General features: G+C 40.3%; 1 protein-coding gene across 1 annotated transcript in view; it reads right to left on the bottom strand.

Moving 5' to 3' along the window:
• The window catches only part of PPM1D (protein phosphatase, Mg2+/Mn2+ dependent 1D), a 36,048-nt gene extending 31,758 nt beyond the window's left edge, over positions 1–4,290 (bottom strand). The window contains exon 1 of the mRNA XM_037069982.1: positions 3,598–4,290. Within this exon, the coding sequence (XP_036925877.1) occupies positions 3,598–4,066 (469 nt within the window). The 5' untranslated portion in view covers positions 4,067–4,290. The remainder of the gene's footprint in view (positions 1–3,597) is intronic.
• Between the last annotated feature and the right edge of the window lie 17,089 nt (positions 4,291–21,379).

Below are 21,379 nucleotides of genomic sequence, written 5' to 3'. Positions count from 1 at the left end.
AAAAGATGCTCAACTTTGCTAATTAATCATCAGATAAATGCAAATTAAAACCACAATGAAATACCACCTCACACCTATCAGAAAGACTATCATGAATAAATCAACAAACAAGGGCTGGCAAGTATGTGGAGAAAGAGGAACCCTTGTCCACTGCTGGTGGGACTGCAGACTGGTGTAGTCCCTATGAAAAACAGTTTGGAGTTTCCTCAAAAAAATAAATATGAAATTGTCTTACGATTTGAAATTGAAACCCAAAACACTTATTCTAAAGAATATATGCACCCCTTGTTTACTGCAGCATTATTACAATAGACAAGATATGGAAACAATTCAAATGCCTATCAGTAGACAAGTGCATAAAAAAAGCTGGGGTATATATATATACAATGGAATATTACTCAGCCATAAAAAAAGTATGGAATCTTACAGAATGAAATCTTACAATTTGAGACTGCATGGATAAATCTAGAAGGTATAATGCTCAGTGAAATAAGTCAGTCAGAGAAAGACAATTACCATATGATTTCACTGACACATGAAATTTAAAGGTGAAGAGATTTCAGAAGTACAAATTCATGGTTACAAAACAGCAGATATCTAAAGTGCGGCACAGGGAATATAGTCAAAAACACTGTAATGACTGTGTATGGTGCCATGGGGGAGCACTTTGTAAAATATATGATGATCTAATCACTATCCTATACACCTGAAAGGAATACACAAAATAATACTGAATGTCAACTGTAACTGAAAAATAAAAGAAAAAATACTTTGCTGATGAAATCAGTGATATTAACAAATGCAACCTTTTGCTATTGTATAATAAAGTACATGAATATTTAGAAGATCTGCATAATTCAGTGACCCAATATTTTCCAAATGACTAATACATCATGTCACAAAATTACACATGGGTAAAAAATTTCATTTGAATCTTGAAAGAGAAACCAATGGATTTTAACGTAAAACAACAAAAAGTTCATTCACAAGGTTTCAGATTCCACTTTGACTAACCTTAAGAAACTCCACTTTGGAATAGAATACTTACAACTACCTAAAAATGTGAATAAACTATTCCTCCTTTGCCTACTACATATGCGAGGCTTCCTTTTCTTTATATACTTCAACCTAAGACAGTACCACAAATTAAATGCAGAAGCAGATATAAAAATATTTATTTCAGTATTTCTTATTTTGGAAAAAGAATTATTCATTTAAAAATACATTAACTTAAGTTTGCTGTTAATAAAGTAATAACTATTTTTTAAATTTTTCATATTGTAAACATGATAGACGTGGCCTACATAAAAGCTCTTTAGGGTCCTCAATTATTTAAGAGTACAAAGGGTTCTGAGAGCAAAACTTCGAGAACCACTGCAATAACCCAAATGAGTACTACAAAAGTAGAAATAAAGGACAGGTTTTTCATTCCAAAAGAAACAGAACTCCCTCTTTTTCTTTTTAAGATTTTATTGATTTTTAGAAAGAGGGGATAGGATCAAGAAAGAAAAGGAGAGAAACATCATTCAGTTGCCTCTCGCACGCAGGCCCCCATCCAAGCACCTGGCCAGCAACCCAGGCATGTGTGGGAACCAGTGACCTTTTGGTTAGATGGATGACACCCAACCCACAGGGCCACACAAGCCCGGGCAAGTAAGAAACAGAATTCTACATTAGAAAACATACTGATTTAGAGACTGATTATGTTTTTCAGTTTTCTTCTTTGGGAAGAGGGAGAGAATTCAAGTAAAGTAAATATTTCACTGTACTCTGGAATAAAAGGTGAGTAGAGTATGACAGAAATTTGTGTAACAGATAAAATTAAATAGGGAGTCTGAAGCTAGACTGGGAGAGCCTTGGCCTGTACTAGTTTGTCCTACAAAAAATGAGGACCCATCCATGAATTTGTGACTTAAGTACGTTTTTTAAAAAATTTGCATCTCCTGTGTCAAGACTTCCATATACTCAGCATATTTTTCTATTCAAGTTTTAAGGATGGACTACAAGGTTTGGCTGTGGAACAAAGCAGACTTTAACAGTTGCCTGGTACATAAGGCTCTGAAAGCTTGATTCAAAACGTGAACGTATATCCAAAAACATACACATTCACATTTAACAGCATGGTCCCTGCTGTATTAAGAAATACAGTTGAAACATATGGCAAATTCATGCTGCTTCAAGTGTACTGCTATGTAAACAAGACTCCAAATAATTCTTGGTGTAGAAGAATTATAATATTCCTGTCTTCAGGAGGAAGATTATTCCTCTATCTTGTCTTGCTGTCCACTCCTAGTTGTACTGCAGACAACATAATGACATATTTCTGGAATATACTGCAGAGCTTTCAGCTCTATTCTGCCTACACAAAAACAAAACAAATCCATAATAGGGGCCTCTGGGATTGGATGGCAAACGCCTCTGAAAGGCGGACTGGTTGTTCTATGAGTCAATCAAATTATCCTTGGCAGAAAGCCAAGTGAATAGAAAACAGGCTGAAAGACGCTAGTCTACAATTCTATCGCAGTACCTTTTTAGAAATGTTCTGTATTTGACTCATCTTTACATTCTCCTCTACATCTGTGTCCCTCTGCTAAAAATAAATCATTCTACTATAAACAAGAGGATTTTTTAAGTGACAGAAGTATTATGTTTTAAATTTTTTGATCTCAATTCATTCACTGTACTCTGTATAATACAATATGTTGGATAGAGACATTGGCTGCTTTAGAAAACATTTAAGGCTTTGGTAAAACTACAGTTACACCGAATTTTAGATTTGAAGGTCTGTCTTTCCTTTTAGCATACCAGTAAATTCCCCTTATCTTTTGATACTTTGACAGGCTGTTAGAACTTACAAGTAGGAACTGTTGAGAACTGACAGCATTCCGGTAAGGCTAACTACCCCCAAAACGTGTATCGTACTTTTTTAAAGCCCTCGCAAAATTTAATGTGGGGCCAGTCTAAGATGTAACAAGGCATTTCGCGCTTTTGTTTTTTCACAAGCAGCCTAAGAGCCTAAAAACATATTATGATCAACAAAACCGAATTCCTTCCTAGTCTTTAAAGCTGCTGCCTAAATTAGCCTACAGTTTACTCCAACTACCAGAGACCTGGGGGGAATTTGGAGAGGTGACACCACGACAGGAGGCAACCGACAGGGACAAGTCGTTCATAAGCAAAGTGATAATAGATTCTAAAGAAATACTCTTTAGATTTTGCCATCTCTCGCTTCCAAAGCGTGGCCCAGGGAGCAACCTGTCTTGAGTTCATCTTTTGACCAAAATCTGGCGCCAGGTTTCAAACACATTTGTGCCGGCTGCCACCCAAGTGAAGCCGCGGAGAGCGAGGACGGCTTCCCATTGATCCTTGGAGGGTGGAAATACGGCGGAGAGCGGTTGCAGGGAGACAGCAATCCTCTTTCCCAAGGCCACTGTCCAGACCCCCACCCTGGAAAGTGCTATTAGACCAAGAACCTTCATTTCCACCAATGTACACTTTGATAGAGCTCTCGGTGCTCGGGGCCCACGCGTGCTGGTGCCATAAAAGCCCTCAACTGCCTGAAAAAGAGGCGGGCGACAAACAAGCCAGGGAACTTACCCAGTTTCTTCCACATGGCGAGATGACAGGCGAGGAAGCCCTTGCGGATGGCAGCACAAACCTTCGCCGGCTCGGACGAAGTGAACCCCTTCTGCTTCTTGATGAAACCCCATAAATGCTCCCGGGCAAACTGTGCCGCCTCCCGCCCACCGTGCCCATCGCACACCGCAAAAAATGCCACCGAGGAACGGCGGCGGCAGCAGCTGGGAGCCGGCGAGGCCCCGGTGTCCGGAGGAGGGTCGCAAACCTCTTGGGTTGCCACCACTGGGCCTTTCCCCGAGACTTCGCAGCCAGGAAGAGCCAGCTGTGACGGCTGCGGAGGTGACTGCTGAGAGAGCGACAGCCGGGGCGAGGGCTTTTCTTCAGTGGTAGGCTCGGGCTCCACCACGATTTGAGTAACGTCCTCCATGTACTTCCTCCCGCCCTGGTCGGAGAAGACGCTCACTCCCAGCGAGTACAGCCCCGCCATGGCCGGCTGGCGGGAATCCCGCCGGTCCCACGCAACCCGCCGACTCCGGCGGCGAGAGACGCACTTGGCGATCGCCAGCCAACTATTGTTTATCTTCAACAACGCCGAAAGCGGGGAGGGGGCGGTCCCGGAACAAGGGGAGTGGAGGGGGGCGCGCGCAGTCGGGATTTGCCCGCGAGCGTAGGGCCGGAGCTCTAGGACGAGCGGAGCCGAGCAGCTGCGCCTGCGCAATACGCTTCCTCCGTCTGCCCGCGTTCACCACACCTATCGGACGTTCTCTTAGCTGCCGTCACTCGGCTTTCGGAGCCCAACCAATCCGGACTCGAGTTGCGGAGAACTGGGCCTCCACTCCCAACCCTTGCCCCGCCCTTCAACTGCCTCTCACCCTACCCCCAGCCGGGGCGCCGAGCTACGCACTAGTCGGTTTGCTTTCCCCTTGTAGATGATGTTTGCGCTCTCCAACCTATCAGCACACCGACCACTTACAAAGGCAACTTGGATCCGTCACTTTTTTGCTCAGTCCACATGATTGCAATGCAGCCTCCTGCCCTCCGCGTTCGGCTGCTCGCCTTGTGGGGCAAGGCGTGTAGGCTCGGGCCTCCCACGAATCTAAGGAGAAAGACCTTCCATTCTTTAAGTGAAATGGCGGGAAATCTCACTTGGGAAGGTCGTTTGCCACTCTTGAACTGGAGGTGGGTGGGTGTATCCGACTGGGAGTTGAAGGAGGCAATCCAGTTTGTGTTGCGGAGAAAACCTGGGCTGGTTCCACTATCAGCTACAGTCTCGTTTCGCGTTACTAGGTATGTCGGAGATGGAGACGTAAAAGGGTTTTATTTTTAACTAATTGTCAACAGATCTTTTCAGCTTTTATTAAACAGTACTTTTTTAACAAGCCCTGTGTACAGCGTTTCACCCCTTTGGCAGTATCACTTCAAGTTATTACTTGACAGTAACTTAAAAAACTGTCAAGCACTCCAGTGCTCTAAGTTGGTTATGTCCCGCTCTCAGCCCAGGAGGTTATGATCTGTGCGCTGAAATCTGCGCAGATGTCCAAGGAATTAAAATAAGCCTCAGGCTGGACAGGTTAGTATATTCTCAGCAGCAAACATTCCTGTAGTGATAAAGTTCATTTCCTCAGTTTTGGGCCCCTTTGCCACCAACTCTCCTCTGCCCTACCTGTATTGCTCAGCCTTCGAGATTTTCAAATGAAATTATACTAGCACAGAAATGGAAACGGGAAAAATGTACAAAAAACCGACACAAGAAATACAAATAGAAAAAATACTTGTACCAATAAAAACATATAAGCAAAACTAGCTCAAAATGCAGAAAATCTTAATAGATCAATTAAATAAAAATGTAGTCAAAGATCTCTCCTGCACCAAAATGCACTAGTCCAGATGGTTCCATTGTAAAAATACTTGGGAAAAAATACCCAGCTTATTTTTTAAAATATTTTTATTGTTATTTTTTAAAATATTTTTATTGTTGTTCAAGTACAGATGTCTCCATTTCCTCCCAGTAAGCTTGTTTTAAAAGATGATTATAACCTGTTATCAAAACCTAACAACTGTAACACTAGAAGGAAATCTTTAGACCATATATTATAACTATAAATGTGAAAATTCTAAATGAAATATTAGCAATTTTATCCAATAGCCCCCATACCATAAAACCTGCCAGAGAGAGCAGTGGTGTAGCTCTATATTATTCACCTTAAGCAACTTACCCACCTTCCCACCCCACTCCGAGAGGTTACAGAAAGGTAATTTCATTATTACAACCCTTTTCACTCAATCACACCGGTAGCCTCAGGTCATCCATCATTACCCTGATTAGCATATCCATGCCACCCTCTACTTCTATTAATCTAATTGGTTAACCAGCCATCCTAACCATTTCAGTCTGCACTTTAGATTTCAACATCTGTTATCAGCCACTTCCCCTTTATCCTCACCTCTTTTCTAAATGTTCCCATCAACTTCCTCTTCCCACTGAAAACTGGTTACCACCTACCAAAACTACCCACCCAGCAACTTGTCAAATACAGGAGTTCATTTTTCCTCGCACAGATATTCTTATCTTTGAACCTGCTCCTCATATTGCCTCCAAATCATTTCCTTTCTCCTTCAAAAATCTAAGCTCTTTTAAAGTTAATGGTAACTGCCACTACACCAACAGATTGTCACCTACTGATTCTCCGTAACACCCCCTTCATTTGTTCATGGCTCACTGGCTTCATTTGTTCTACTATTCTTGTCACTTCTTAGCACTTTTTTTTTTTAAGATTTTATCTAGGTATTTTATTTTTAGAGAGGAAGGAAGAGAGGAAGAACGAGAGGGAAAGAAACATCGATTGGTTGCTGCTCATAAGCGCTACAACTGGAGTCAGAACCAGCAACCCAGGCGTGTTCCCTGAGCAGGAATAGAGGGTGACCCACGCTGGCTTCTCAGTTCCTCATCCTTCTTTCCATGGGGAAGTTGCCTTGCTACACACTATTAGAAGTAGTCCCTCAGCCCTGGCTGGGTTGCTCCGTTGGTTACAGCATCATCCAGATACACCAAGATTGTGAATTTAATCCCCCATCAGGGCACATACAAGAATCAACCAATGAATGAATAAATAAATGGAACAACAAATTGATGTTTCTCTCCCATTCTCTTTCTACCCCTTCCCCTCTCTCTCTCTAAAATCAATTAATTTTTTTTAAGAATCTACTGAAAAAAAAAAGCAATCCCTCCATTTGTGTTCTGGATCCTTTCCCCCCTCTCTTATGAGCTTTGCTCTACCATTTATCCTCTCTTGCTCCTGTTTCATCAATTCCTCCTTTTCTACTGAGTCATTTCCATTTGTGTACAAACGTATTCAAGTTTCTACTTTAACAACAACAAAATAAAACTACCTTAACCCTTATACTACCCCATTTCTCTCCTCCTCTTAACAGAAAACTTTTGAGTTGACTTTATCTAGATCCTACTTTCAATTCCTATGTCTTAATTTCTACTTAATCCAATCCAATCAAGCGACCATCCCATCAGGCCACTAAGACTGTTTTTCTGTCATAACCAGACCTTTCTGTTTTCAAAGCTAATGATGACTTCTTTGTTCTTACTAACTTCTGTTCCAGCCGAAGCAAAAAGTGGAACCATTGTTTACTTCTTGAAATGTAATAGCAAGTTAACCATTGCTTCTTTCTTGAAATTCTTTTCTTGGTTTATGAGACCACAACATTGGTTCTCTTCCTCCTTCACTGACTAACCACCCCTTCTCATTTTCCTTTGTTGATTTCTCCCCTGCTACTCCAGATTTCTGGGAGTACCCAGGGTTTTGTCATGGGCTCTCTTCTCTACCCTATACACTTGTTGGGAACAAGAAAAATAGTCTCAGCCCCAAGGAGCCTGTGTCCCTAGCAAACATCCTATAAGTTGATGGCAATCTGTTTAGTTTCAAAATTTTCCTTTCAGTTGAGACAGACCCCACCCTGTTCCCGCGCCAGGGCTCTGTAAGCCAATAGCTAACCACCACATCTGCTTCTGTGTAATGCTTGCTTGCTTGCCTCTATATAAGGACTTGGCTGTAAGCGCTAGGTGTGACCCTCGTTTGCAGCCCTTGTGGGCACTGTGTCGCTGGACACTTTGAGAGTTCGCCCCTGCACAGGTTAAACTTGGCCAATAAAGTAACATCTTTGGAACCCTGAAAGTCTCCGACATTTGTTCTCGCAGTTGGTGGATTCAACAACACACTCTTTAGGTAACACCAGCCAGAAACATAGCTCTAAAACCTATCTGGGGACAGCTCCCAAATTTAGATCTCCAATCCTAAACTTTGCCCTGAATCCCAGATTCTGTATGCAACTGCACAACTTGACAGTTCCACAATAATGTCTGATGGGCATTTCATCTTAACATGATCAAAACACATTCTTGATTTTGTAACAGTAGAACCAGCTCAAAATGTCCTATCCTGTTTAACAAGATGCTGAGTTACTTCTCAGAGATAACAGATCAAAACCACTTCTTGCAGCTGAAGCATGCACAGAGATCTTTGACCGCCAGCTGCACCTGGAACCAAGGTCTTCCCCAACCCTTCTCCAACACACATGGAACCAAAAGACGGAGAGGAGACTCCACCAGAACATGAACACTAGGAACCCTTTCAGAAGCAAAGGATCCATTGTTCAGGAACATCCAGTGTTGACACCCTTTACAATAAATGGCTAAGTTCCAAGGTCCTCCAATTAAAACTTGCCCCACCAGCACTTCTGCATGGTTGTTCTCCCTAAACCCTTAAAAATCCTTACCCTAGCCCATTGCCTTCACAGTCAATAAACCTTTCCTTATTCCAAACCCTGATATTTTGAGTTTTTACCTTTCTATGCAATAGCTACACAAACTTGGTACAGATAACAATTTCTTCTTCACATCTACTCCTCCCTCAGTGTTACCCATATTAGTAAGATCACCATCCACCATGCTGTTCAAGTAAAAAAACATAGCTTTTTTATTCCTCTTTCCTCCACTCTCCTCCCTTTCTCCATGAAACAATTTGCAATACCTCTAATTCATCAGCAAATCCCAACTAAATCTTCAAAATGAATACTGAACCCACCACTTAATATCTCCACCACGACCATCCCAGTCCAAGTCATCATTACCTTTCACTCAGACCACTACATTAGCCTTCTCATGAGTCTACCTTCTTTCACTCTCAACCCTCTGCAATCTTTTCTGATGGCTACCATGTGCTCTTTCAAAACCATGAATCAGACTAAGGTATTTCCCTACTCAATACACTCCATGACTTCCCATCAAATTTAAAATTATATGCAAATTCTTTACGAAGGCCTCCATAATACATTTGATCCCTAAATGTTTGTATAACATCATTTCATAATAGTTTCCCTGTTCCCCACTCCATCCAGTCTCACTGATCTTCTTTCTGCTCCTTGAATAGGCCAAGCTATTAGAAGACTTAAGGGCTTTTTGCTTTAGCCATTATTGCCTCTTCTCAGACTCCTCCCCCACCTGGAGCAGCTTTACAAGGGTGGATTGTTTTTACTATCAGATCTCAGCTTAAAGATTAGGGATTTCCTAACCATTCAGTCTGAAGTAGCCATCCAACCTCTATCATGTAACCCCATTCTAATTCTGCAGTGGACTTCTCACTATCTGACTTTGTTTGTTTATTTACTTGTCTATTGATTTGTCTCTTTTAGTTAGAATATAGGCTCTGCGAGAACAGGGAATTTGTCTTATTTATCACTCTATCCCCTAAGCCTATGACGAAAGTTAAGTGAATTGATGAATTCATTCATTCATTAGCAGGAAATGTGTAAAACTGATATGAAGAAAACTATGAAACTTTATTACAGAAAAAATAAATCCCTGAATAAGTACAGAAACATGCCACATTCCTAGAAACATAATTTGTCTCAAATTAATCTACAAATGTACTAAAATGGATAAGAATAACCAAGATATTATAGAAAAAGGACATTAAGATGGCTAGTTGCCCTGCAGTTATCAGAGCATTTTATAAAGGTGGCAGAGAAATGGCCAAATGGACCAAGAGACTAGAACAAAGAGTCCAGAAAGGGATCTATCAATATGTATGTGTGGAGATGTATATGGTAGGTATGGCAATGCGAAAAGCTGAGGAAAGGACTGATTATTCACTAACTTCATTAGAACACCTGGTTATCCCTCTGTTGGGACAACTTGCTATCCTTGAGGGGAGAAAAAAGACCAAGTCCCTAACTCATACCACCTTTAAAATAAAATGGCAGGTAAAGAGCTAAATTATGTTTTAAAAATGTAGGTGCAACCATTATGGAAAATAGTATGGAGGTTCCTCAGAAAAAATACAAATAGAACTACCATATGATCCAGCAATTCCACTTTTGGGTACTTACCTAAAGAAAAAACAAAAACACCACCTCAAAAAGATATAAGCATTACCATGTTCATTACAATAGGCAGGATGAATTAATTTAAAAATGTGATTATAGTCCTAGCTGGTGTGGTTCAGTGGACTGAGTGCTAGCCTGTGAACCAAAGGGTTGCTGGTTTGATTCCCAGTCAGGGCACATGCCTGGGTTGCAGGCCAGGTCCTGCATTGGGGACGCACAAGAGGCAACCACACATGGATGTTTCTCTCCTCCTCATTCTTTATCCTTCCCCCACTCTCTAAAAATAAATAAATCAATCTTAAAAAAATAATTTTAAAAATGTATTTATGTGTGTGTGATGGAATATTATTCAGCCATGAAATATAAAATCGTGCCATTATGAAAGTACGGACAGACTCAAAGAGAACTCAGTACTAAATGAAATAAGTCTGAGGAAGACAGATAGGCATGATCTCACTTATACATGGAACTTTAAAAAAAGGATTCCCAGTTGGGGCACATGCCTAGGTTGCAGGCCAGTTCCCAGCAGGGGACTCACGAGAGGCAACCATACATTGATATTTCTCTCCTTCCTTTCTTCTCTAAAGATAAATAAATAAAATCTTTAAAAAATCATAAATGCTTATTACGATGTAAGTAAAATAATTTTTTAAAGATTTCATTTATTTATCTTTAGAGGGGAAGGGAAGGAGAGAGGGAGAGAAACATCAATGTATGGTTGCCTCTTGTGCACCCCCTGCCAGGAACTGCATCCCCTGCTGGGAACTGGCCTGCAACCCAGATGTGTGCCCTGACTGGGAATCCAACAGCGATCTTCTGGTTCGCAGGCTCGTGCTCAATCCACTGAGCTACACCAGCCAAGGCAAGTAAAATAATTTTTAAAAAAGAAAATTAAATTAAAAAAAAAAAAAGGAGCAACCAAGCTCATAGATACAAAAAAACAGACTGCTAATTGCCACAGGTTGGGGGGTGGGGGGTGACGGGAGTCAAAAGACACAAATTTCCAGTTATAAAAGAAATAAGTTATGGGGTTGTCATGTACAGGATGGTGACTATAGTTAATAATACTATGTCGATTATTTGAAAGTGGCTAAGAGAGTACATCCTAAAGGTTCTCATCATAAGAAAAAATATTTTGCAACTATATATGGTGGCAGATGTCAACTACTGTGGTGACTGTTTTACAACATCTACAAATAGTGAATCATTATGTTGTACACCGGAAACTAATGTAATGTTGTATGTCAATTTACTCCTCAAATAAATAAATAAATAAATAGCCCTAGCTGGGTAGCTCAGTTGATTAGTGCATCATTCTAATTGTGGGTTCAATCCCTGGGCAGGACACATACAAGAATCAACCAATGAATAGATACATAGGTGGAGCAACAAATTTTTCCTGCTCAAATAAATTTTAGAAATTTACATAGATACAAAAAAGAAAAACAAATAAGCACAAGAAGAAACAATGAGATACTTTTCATACCAATTAGATTGACAACTTTTATATCTGATAATGTGTAGGGCTAAGAAAGGTGTGGAAACAAGTCCTTTCAGTATCTACTAATGGAAATATAATTTGATATTTCTATTTAAGTCCATATCAACTGAAATTTAAACTACATGTATCCTAAAAGTTCAACAGCTAGGTATTTACCATACGGCAACCTTTCATTTTCTTATACCCTTAGATTTATTTCAGGGTTAACTATTCTTATTCGCTGATTTGTTGATTTGGGAGTATCATATTTTGCTTTTAATTATCAAGTTCAAAATCTTCAAACATACACTATAAGAATTAATTTTAGAAGCAAAATAAGAATCTAATTGTTATTGTGTCTTCCCATAGCTAGAAAATATGGGTAACGTTATATTTACGAAGTAGTAGTCCATCGTTCATTCCATTGTTCATCTGTTAGAGCCGCCTTGTGTATTTAGAATTTTGAGACAATGTGTCTCAAGAAGTTCAATTCTATAACCCTGCCTTACTCTGACCCTGTCTGTTGAATACATCTGTGTTCAACAGAATAACCAGTCTAATCTGACTCCCTCTTTCACACTCATTGTGCACAAATGTAAATTAGTAAGAGACATAAAATCAGAATCACTGCCTCCAGAGTCCCAAAGGCGTCAAACCTGTATGCATTCTGAATCAGCCAGTGAAAATGAATCTGTCACGTTATCTGCAGATTCCTGGTTTTGGAGTCAATGCGGGAAGAATATGTCTACCTTTTCTCTTCAGATACTTTTACACTTAGCTTAGCCTTTTTTTCTAAACAGATCTGGCCTATTCTTAAATTTATTGCTTTTCTTTGATGATAATTTCCATTTTTCTCATTTTCTGAAAAGTTAAAACAAAGTTACTTGTTTAAATAATTAGAGGGGAAAGCAGGTTTTTTCCCCTTTATGGTGTTCTTTAGTTTTTCTTAGCACTGCTGTTTACTATGCTTATGTTGGAGAAGATTTTAAGCCTGAAATAGAGTGCCCTTCAGAATTAGGGACAAAATCAGAGACCATCTTTAAGAAAGAAACTAGTGTAATTTAAGCACTGCATTTGTTTTTAGGTGCTAACAAGATAATGTGGTTTCTCATCTAGGGCAGACACATCATTTTAGAGCACGCACGCATTGCCTCCTCATCTGTGCTGAGCTCTAAGGCATAACCTTTTTTCCCCCTACATTTTCTTCCTCCATCCAGTCTATGGGACTTGAGTGAACTTAGAAGGGACATCAGAACTGACTTTTAAAGGTGAACTATTAAATCACGTTTTTAAAGAGGAGGAACTTATATTTTTAAATGAATATTGGCCAAGTAGCAAGAACACTTACTAATTTGGAGTTTGTTTTTTATTTAATCCTGTTATTGTTCTTCACAGGATAATCTCTTCACCACAAAAATCCTGAGTTCCCCTAGCTTCCCCAAGATAATTTAACAGAAAAAAATCTATTTTATATTTTATTTGTTTAACTTAGCACAAGTACTTAATACCTACTTCCTAAGTTGTAAAAAAAAATAGTGCATGGAAAATGTCTAGCATAGTGCTTTCTTTATATAATAAGCACTCAATAGATATTATTGTTGTTATTAATGATTTATTTCTATTACGATTATTAAGTTTTCTCAGCTTTACTTTTCATCTTACTCTCCTATAATCTGGCCATCATCCTCTTTACCTTCCTGAACTATCCAATCCTTAACTTCTAGTTACCAAAATTAATTCGAATTATCTTGCTTACTGACTTCATTGCTTAACATAAGTTAAGCTTTCACCACAGGTATATGTCTACACATTGAATATTTTATTTTAGCTGACAGTAACATGTACTCATTTGCCAGTCTTTTGATGTAAGGTCAAGACCTTTCTTTACTTTGAACAAGAGTCCACTCTTTGGACTTCAGCATCCTTCTTTTTCCATAAACCACATCAACAGTGCATCACCTATTACTTTGGGGTTTGACTTCTTTAAAGTGGAACACGAACTTACAAACATATGCAAAGTGCTCTCAATTAAGAATCCTCCTGGATTTTAAGACTTGCCCAACCCACCATCAATCTTTTATAGTAGTCTCACCCATACCCAATTCACAGGGTTTTTTTAAATCCATTTGCCTTTATTAAATCATTCTAAAGCATTCAACTTAATTTAATTTTCAAAGAGAGAACTTATTTTCCTCCACTCACACTTTATTATGTTACACAACATTTAATTAAATATGTAATTAAACAAGAACTCCAACAAACAGGTCTGTGAACCAGCACTGACTCAACGTGTGAGAGAGGCAGCGTGTGTGGCTACAGCGGGGAACCGGCAGTCTAGCCCCAGAACACGCATTGGGCATCAGAATGTCTTTTTTAGAGGTGATGAAGGGTGCTAATTAGATAAATCATTTGAGTGGTGACTAGCAGAAAGAGCTTCTATTTAATTATTCTTGGAAGTGCCTTAATGAAAAAGAAGGTAAAGTCAAAGAATGTATAGGAAATGACCATCTTTGTAATGAGAAGAATATAGCTTACGCTGCCTACTTGCATATAATATATTAACATGAAATAAAATATGTTCCAGTACTCTAGTGGACATTTTGTTCTTTCCTATCCAGAATCCATTCAGCCTTCTTTTGGTAAAATGATACAATGATTTCTTTCTGGGAAATCCATCCCCTACTTTCAAGATTAGTCATTGAGAAGTGTTGGTCCCACACCCACCTCTATGGCAGGGCCCAGATTGGGGTAGACCAGTCAACAGATTCCAACTCTGTGGCCTTAGTGATGAGTTCATTAGTGAACTCACTGCCTGACCAGAAGTCAATGACTATGGGGTGAGATTTGCTAGGGCTATGGGAGAGAAAAGCCTCTCTCTGATAACAGACCTGGAAGAGACTTGACAGAGAGTCGCCTCAAGACTTGGTGCCTACAAATGTGAGGCTGGGGCTACTACAGCCATTCTGCTACCAGGAAGGCAAGCAGCCTAAAGACGAAGCTAACACTAAGAGGAAGAAGATTTGGGAGACAAGTCCTGGGGATATTATCTGAACTTTGAATAAAGTCATAACCATCCCTGGAAACTACCAACAGTCTTTTCAGTTTCCCTTTAAAAAAAGATTTTATTAATTTATTTTTAGAGAGGGAAGGGAGGGAGAAAGAGAGGGAGAGAAACGTCGATGTTCGAGAGACAAACTGATTGGTTGCCTCTTGCACACACCCTAACCAGGGAGGGGCCTGGCCCATAACCTAGGCGTGTGCCCCATTAGGAATCACGCCCATGACCTTTTGCAGTTTGCAGGATGACACCCAAACCACTGAGCCACACCAGTCAGGGCCAGTTTCCCTTTCTAATGAAACCAGTTTGCCTTGGATTTTTCTTCACTTGCAACTTAAAGGATCTTTATTAACTATGTATGATGTCAGATGGAAACCAGATATACTGGGGTAGTCACTTTGTAAGTTATATAAATATCTAATCACTATGTTGTACATCTGAAACTAATGTAATGTTGTGTGTCAACTATAATCGAAATTTTTTTAATAAATGGGGAATTAAGAATCTTCATTGACAAAAATAGAAATCTTCTATTCAGCCACAATGAGGAACTGGGAATAGCCTCTAACTAACTAGCACAGTAGTTTTGTTTGTTTGGACTCTGAACTATTCTGCATTATTCTGTGTTTCAATATTGCCTTTCTCCCAGGGGGTCTGTTCTGAGATTTCTGTTTCTTTGTATTCCTTTTTAATGTGTCCTAGTTTTTGCTTACTCAGCTTTTATATACTGAGACTTTTATTTATTTGTTTGTGGCAGGAAATTATTTTCATGTTTATTGGTTTTTCACTCCCAGAAATTCCTATTACTTCATGACCCTTCCTTCACTCATAAACTCAGGAACTCATTTTGAGTTTATATCTCAAATAAGTGATATTAAAGGGGAAAAAGTTTAATATTCAACTTTTTTGTTTCAAAAGACTTGGTATGCAAAAATATACATTAGAACAAGTTTTTTGTGCAATGAAGGTGATAAAAATTTTATAAACTTACAAGAAGACGTATGCAAGGATGTTCATTGCATTGCTGTTTGCAGTAGCAAAAACTGAAAACATCTATCAGTAGTTGAATAGATAAGAAAATGTGGTACGTTCATATGACTGGAATAGTGGTTAGAAGGAATGTTTTTTTCAAGGTTTTACTTACTTTCAGAGAGCTGGGAGAGGGAAGGAGAAAGAGAGGGAGAGAAACATCAGCGTGTGGTTGCCTCTTGCACACCCCCTACTAGGGGCTTGGCCCACAACCCAGGCATGTGCCCCAACTGAGAATCGAACCTGCAGCCTTTCGGTTCACAGGCCTGCACTCAATCCACTGAGCCACACCAGCCAAGGCTAGAAGAAATGTTCTTTTAGGAATAGTAAAATAGACATTTCTAACTTCTTTCTACATCTGTTGCTTTCCTGATAAAGGATAAAAAGGCTAAATACTCTCTTTCTTAAACTCCATTCCATCTAGGCCACGGGGCAATGATTAATGAGATATAAATGGAAGTTTGTTGGGGGATTCTAGAGATAAATGCACCTGGCATGCCTTTTCTTCCGGCATACATCCATGAAGGAAATCCAGATATTCTGGTCCTCACATTACTGAGCCATGGGAAAAAAAGCCCACAACTACTTACCTACAGAGTATTTGTCGTGCGAGAGAAAAAATACCCTGCTTGTTTAAGTCACTCTTGGTTGACGTTACAGCATTCTCAGCCAGAAGCATACACTGTGTCCATGTGGATATATCCCAAAAATAATGTTACACTATATTAAATGAATGTTAAATGAAAACAAATTGATATGGCCATAGCATATTGTTTACACAAATTTAAACACACTCAAGGCAATGCTTTATATCGCTAAAGTAAGATAATTTGGATAATATGCAGTTAAAGAAAATAATTTAATGTGTCTAAAATGTAAAATATACACTGGAAAAATACAAATATAATATTATGGTAAAAATTGTCTTTGGGGAGAAGAGAAGGGTAATGGGACTCGGGTGTGGAGTGACTGGTAGAGATATCAAAGTGATATGTGACGTTTTATTTCTTTTAATTAAATAGGTTAGAGAAGTATGAGAAAAATGTTAATAACCTTCGGTCCTTGGTAGCGAGGGTATAGGTGTTCATTTTATTATTTTCTATATTTCTTTATATTAAAACAAAAAATTTTTTCAAAGAGATAAAGCGAATGATTACAAAGCCTGTGTACAAGAAGAACTAAAGGAGAAACTAAAGAACTTAGATACTGACTGGCATGTGCCTGGTCCTTTCTGCAAGCTAAGCCAGGGAGGAATCGATTGAATTCCACCAGATGGACTGAGGGTAATTTTCTTAGGAAGGCAGTTACCAGCCTCTAAGTCTTACATCCACTTCCCCCAGCACAATGAGGCACCAGGAGAGCAGACATGCTTGCTTTGGGGATTTGGAAAGATGCATCCGAGGAGCCTCACAGTCCCAACAGGACCCAGGATGCCACGAGGAGCAGAAGCAAAAGCAGTCTTAGCAGATGCCAGACCACATGAGTGATGACTTACGCCCATTGGTCCCTTTCACTGCTCAAGTTAAATAAAGCTCCATATATGGGAGACCCTGAAAAGGATCAGCCCATTAGAATTATCTGAAAGAGCTCTCAGTTTATAANTAAAGTAAGATAATTTGGATAATATGCAGTTAAAGAAAATAATTTAATGTGTCTAAAATGTAAAATATACACTGGAAAAATACAAATATAATATTATGGTAAAAATTGTCTTTGGGGAGAAGAGCAGGGTAATGGGACTCGGGTGTGGAGTGACTGGTAGAGATATCAAAGTGATATGTGACGTTTTATTTCTTTTAATTAAATAGGTTAGAGAAGTATGAGAAAAATGTTAATAACCTTCGATCCTTGGTAGCGAAGGTATAGGTGTTCATTTTATTATTTTCTATATTTCTTTATATTAAAACAAAAAATTTTTTCAAAGAGATAAAGCGAATGATTACAAAGCCTGTGTACAAGAACTAAAGGAGAAACTAAAGAACTTAGATACTGACTGGCATGTGCCTGGTCCTTTCTGCAAGCTAAGCCAGGGAGGAATCGATTGAATTCCACCAGATGGACTGAGGGTAATTTTCTTAGGAAGGCAGTTACCAGCCTCTAAGTCTTACATCCACTTCGCCCAGCACAATGAGGCACCAGGAGAGCAGACATGCTTGCTTTGGGGATTTGGAAAGATGCATCCGAGGAGCCTCACAGTCCCAACAGGACCCAGGATGCCACGAGGAGCAGAAGCAAAAGCAGTCTTTGCAGATGCCAGACCACGTGAGTGATGACTTACGCCCATTGGTCCCTTTCACTGCTCAAGTTAAATAAAGCTCCATATATGGGAGACCCCGAAAAGGACCAGCCCATTAGAATTATCTGAAAGAGCTCTCAGTTTATAAAAATAACATTTTCATTAACTTGGTGAAGTGGGGCATTAAACATAAACTTAATTATAGAAAGTAAATTTAAATTGCTTACAGACCTAGTTTGTGTACTCACAATATTTGGACGTCTTTATTCTCTCTAGGACATTTTTTTCGCAAAATATTAGGTAAGGTTATTTTGTGTACTGTATAGGTTATTGGTTTTTTTAGGAGGGGAGGAGAGAATGCCATCTTAGGCATCCTCTGCTCTTATGTTTGCATCTCTTTTAATAGATAAGTGCTTTCTTTTGATCCAATTGGAAAGAAATTTTTAAAACCCTTTATAAGAATCACTATCTGAAAACAGAAGGCCAATAAATTGTCTATCACACAATTGTGTGATAGTTTTTTTTTTTTTATAAATTCACAATAGTGTTCTTCTTGCTTTGAGGGGATAGCACACACATAGGAGAGAAAGAGAGAAGCTAGGCACAATCTCCTGCTCAGATATCCTTTCCTTCTGCCAGGCACAGGGTTGCGAGAAACACACCGGAGACATATGATATGGACACGACACAAAGCCCATTGTGGGGAAGTCCCCCCGTGGAGCGGCAAGCTTGGGTCAGGCACAGCTGGACATTCTACAAATAGTGCTCCAGGAAAACCCCTGCCCCTAAGCTGCTCTCTGCATTCACAGGGAAATGGGAAGAAGTGGGGAACCCGAATCAGCGGGAGTTTTTCAGTTTGAAGAATGGCCATCAATACAAGAGGGGCATTCTGTGGGACAGTTGTATAAAGGAGTTCAAACACCAGTGCTGGTATCTGCTGCTGGTAGCCCTTCCTGCTCAACCAGCCCTTTGCTAGGCTCCTCAACAGGGAATTTGCTTTAGTAATCCAGCAGATACAGGAAGAGTTTGTCCCTTCTCACTTGTAAATTTGGGGTTTAAATTGAAGGCAGTGATTAGAAGAGAATTAGTCATTCATAGAATCAGATAGCATTGAAAATTGATTGGCAATGATTGGTATTATAGGGATTGGGCCAGGGAGAAAAAAATGTGCCACTAGGAGAACCATGTCAGATCCATAAAAGGGCTTATCTCTGCGATAAAATCCCTAGTATTCCAGAAATGTCTGGTTACCAGTATCTTCTTTTTTTGAAACTGGGGCTTCCCAGGTGAACCCTTGAGCTAGGCACCAGTATCCTAAGTGTGGTCAAAGGCATGTATCCGCGTCTCGTGGAACTGCCCCAGAGCAATTCAGTTTATGTTCTATTGGCCAGATTTTATTCACATGGCCACACCTAATTTATAGAAGAATGGGAAATAAATACCTTTTTTGAAATTGGCCATTGATAAAAATCTAAGCCAAAGCCCTGGCTGGTGTAGCTCAGTGGATTGAGCTCAGGCCTGTGAACCAGACAATCTCGGTTCAATTCCCAGTCAGGGCACATTCCTGGGTTGCAGGCCAGTTCCCTGCAGGGGCCAGTTCCCAGCAGGGGATGCACCAAAAGCAACCATACATTGATGTTTCTCTTCCTCTCTCCTTCCCTTCCCCTCTAAAGATAAATAAATAAAATATTAAAAAAAGAATCAAATATAAAAAAAATCTAATCACAGATTACATTTAAAAAAATCTAAGCCAAATATCTCACAACAACGTAAGTAAAAAAGGATTTGTTACACAAATACTGTACAGGGGTATCTCACGGAACCAGAGGGCGGGTCTGATAAATAGGGACTTGTCACCCACAAAGGCAATTGTTCTCTTTACCTTTTTAGGGGCATAAAGGGCCTCACCTATGCCTTTATCAGCAGACCAGCCCTGTGCTTACTCATCAGCACACATTCACTCAGCAAATATTTACTGACTGCTTATCACGGACAAAGACGGTTCCAGGCACCGGGGATAGAGACGGGAATTAAACAGATAAAAACACTTATCCCAAAAACATTCATCTGAGCCCTCCCAGTCTACATGTCCTTTGAATTCCAAGGACCCATAATTTTCAGATTTCCTGTTTCTACTTCTCAATTCCAATTCTTCTACAGGATGAATGGCAGTTTTAAAATTCAAAGAAAACTGGGTTCCGGTTGGAATTATTCAGCAGAGGACACCACTGAGCCTCAGGAGGTGTGGAAGGGGGTTCTGGAGCCCAGCCAGACTTCTTTTCCCTCGTGGGTGTCCCAGCGCCCCTCAGCTGTGCAGAGAGGGTTGTTTCTGGGGTTTCAGGTTGAGGTCTGGGAGCTGGGAGTTGTCCCAGTGGGGAGTGGGAAGATGGCTAGCCTTTATGCAACACATAAAAGCAAGAGAATAAAGGTATCTGCTGGGCAACTCATGTAGAAAACAAAACAAACAGTGCAAATAAAGCATCAAGCTGAAGAATACTGGCCCAGAGACAAAAACAGGTACAAAAAACAAGACAATAGGTGGAAACAAGATGAGTAAGTGAGTTTGGAAGGTATATTATTCAAGATTAAATCCAGAGGAAGGGCAAACATCAGGACTGGTTGGTCCAGTGATTCACTGATGTAATGAGAGCCACGTCTTTCTTCATCCAGAGTTAAAGGATGCCTGCCTGTAGCAACGAGCATTGCATGTTTCCCCTCGGTCGTGGGAAAAATGACTTTCCATAGCCCTTTTTTAAAATTTTATTTATTTATTTATTTATAGAGGGGAAGGGAAGGAGAGAAATATCAATGTATGGTTGCCTCTCATGAGTCCTCTGCTGGGAACTGGCCTGCAACCCAGGCATGTGCCCTGACTGGGAATCAAACCGCGATCGTGTGGTTCGCAGGCCCGTGCTCAATCCACTGAGCTACACCAGCCAGGGCATTCCATAGTTCTTTATCAAATAAAAAATTTTCCTAGAAACCGTCAGCAAACATCTCTTAGTGCTTACCAGAACTAGGTCACCTCAGAGTACTTTCAGACACAGTTCTCAACCATAGGCAATCCCCCCACCCCAGCCCCAGCCCCAGCCCCAGGAGACGTTCAGCAATATCTGGAGACATTTTTGGTTGTCACAGTGTGGGAGGGGGTTGCTACTGGCATCTGGTGGGTCAGGGATGCCACTAAACATCCCACAGCGCAGAAGGCAGCCTCCACAACAAAGCACCACACAGCCCCAACAGTCAAGAGTGTGGAGACTGGGAACCTGTTTTAGAACAGCCCCCTCCTCTAAAGTACCCTGGCTCAGTGTGGGAGATGTAAATGCCAGAAAGACTGATAACGAGCGGTCAGGGAGGCAGAAGGTGGAAAAATGTCCTGTTCAAAAGCCAAAGGAGGAGAATTTTCAGAAGTCAAACACAGTCAGTAGTGTCAAATGCTGTAGAGAAGTCAAGCCATTTTATGACTGAAAACCATCCTTTGGTCTGCATTTCTAACAGGCCCCCAGGCGCCGCTGAGGCTGCCAGTCCACTTACCACACTCTGAGCACTGAGTTAGTATTGAAACTGAGCAAATCACCTTTGAGGAGAGACAGCTTCACCA

The sequence above is a fragment of the Sturnira hondurensis genome, unplaced genomic scaffold (assembly GCF_014824575.4).
Source record: "Sturnira hondurensis isolate 20B ecotype Veracruz unplaced genomic scaffold, ASM1482457v3 Scaffold0018728, whole genome shotgun sequence".
In the NCBI taxonomy this organism is placed as follows: Eukaryota; Metazoa; Chordata; class Mammalia; order Chiroptera; family Phyllostomidae; genus Sturnira; species Sturnira hondurensis.
This window is presented reverse-complemented; position numbering and strand designations above follow the sequence as displayed.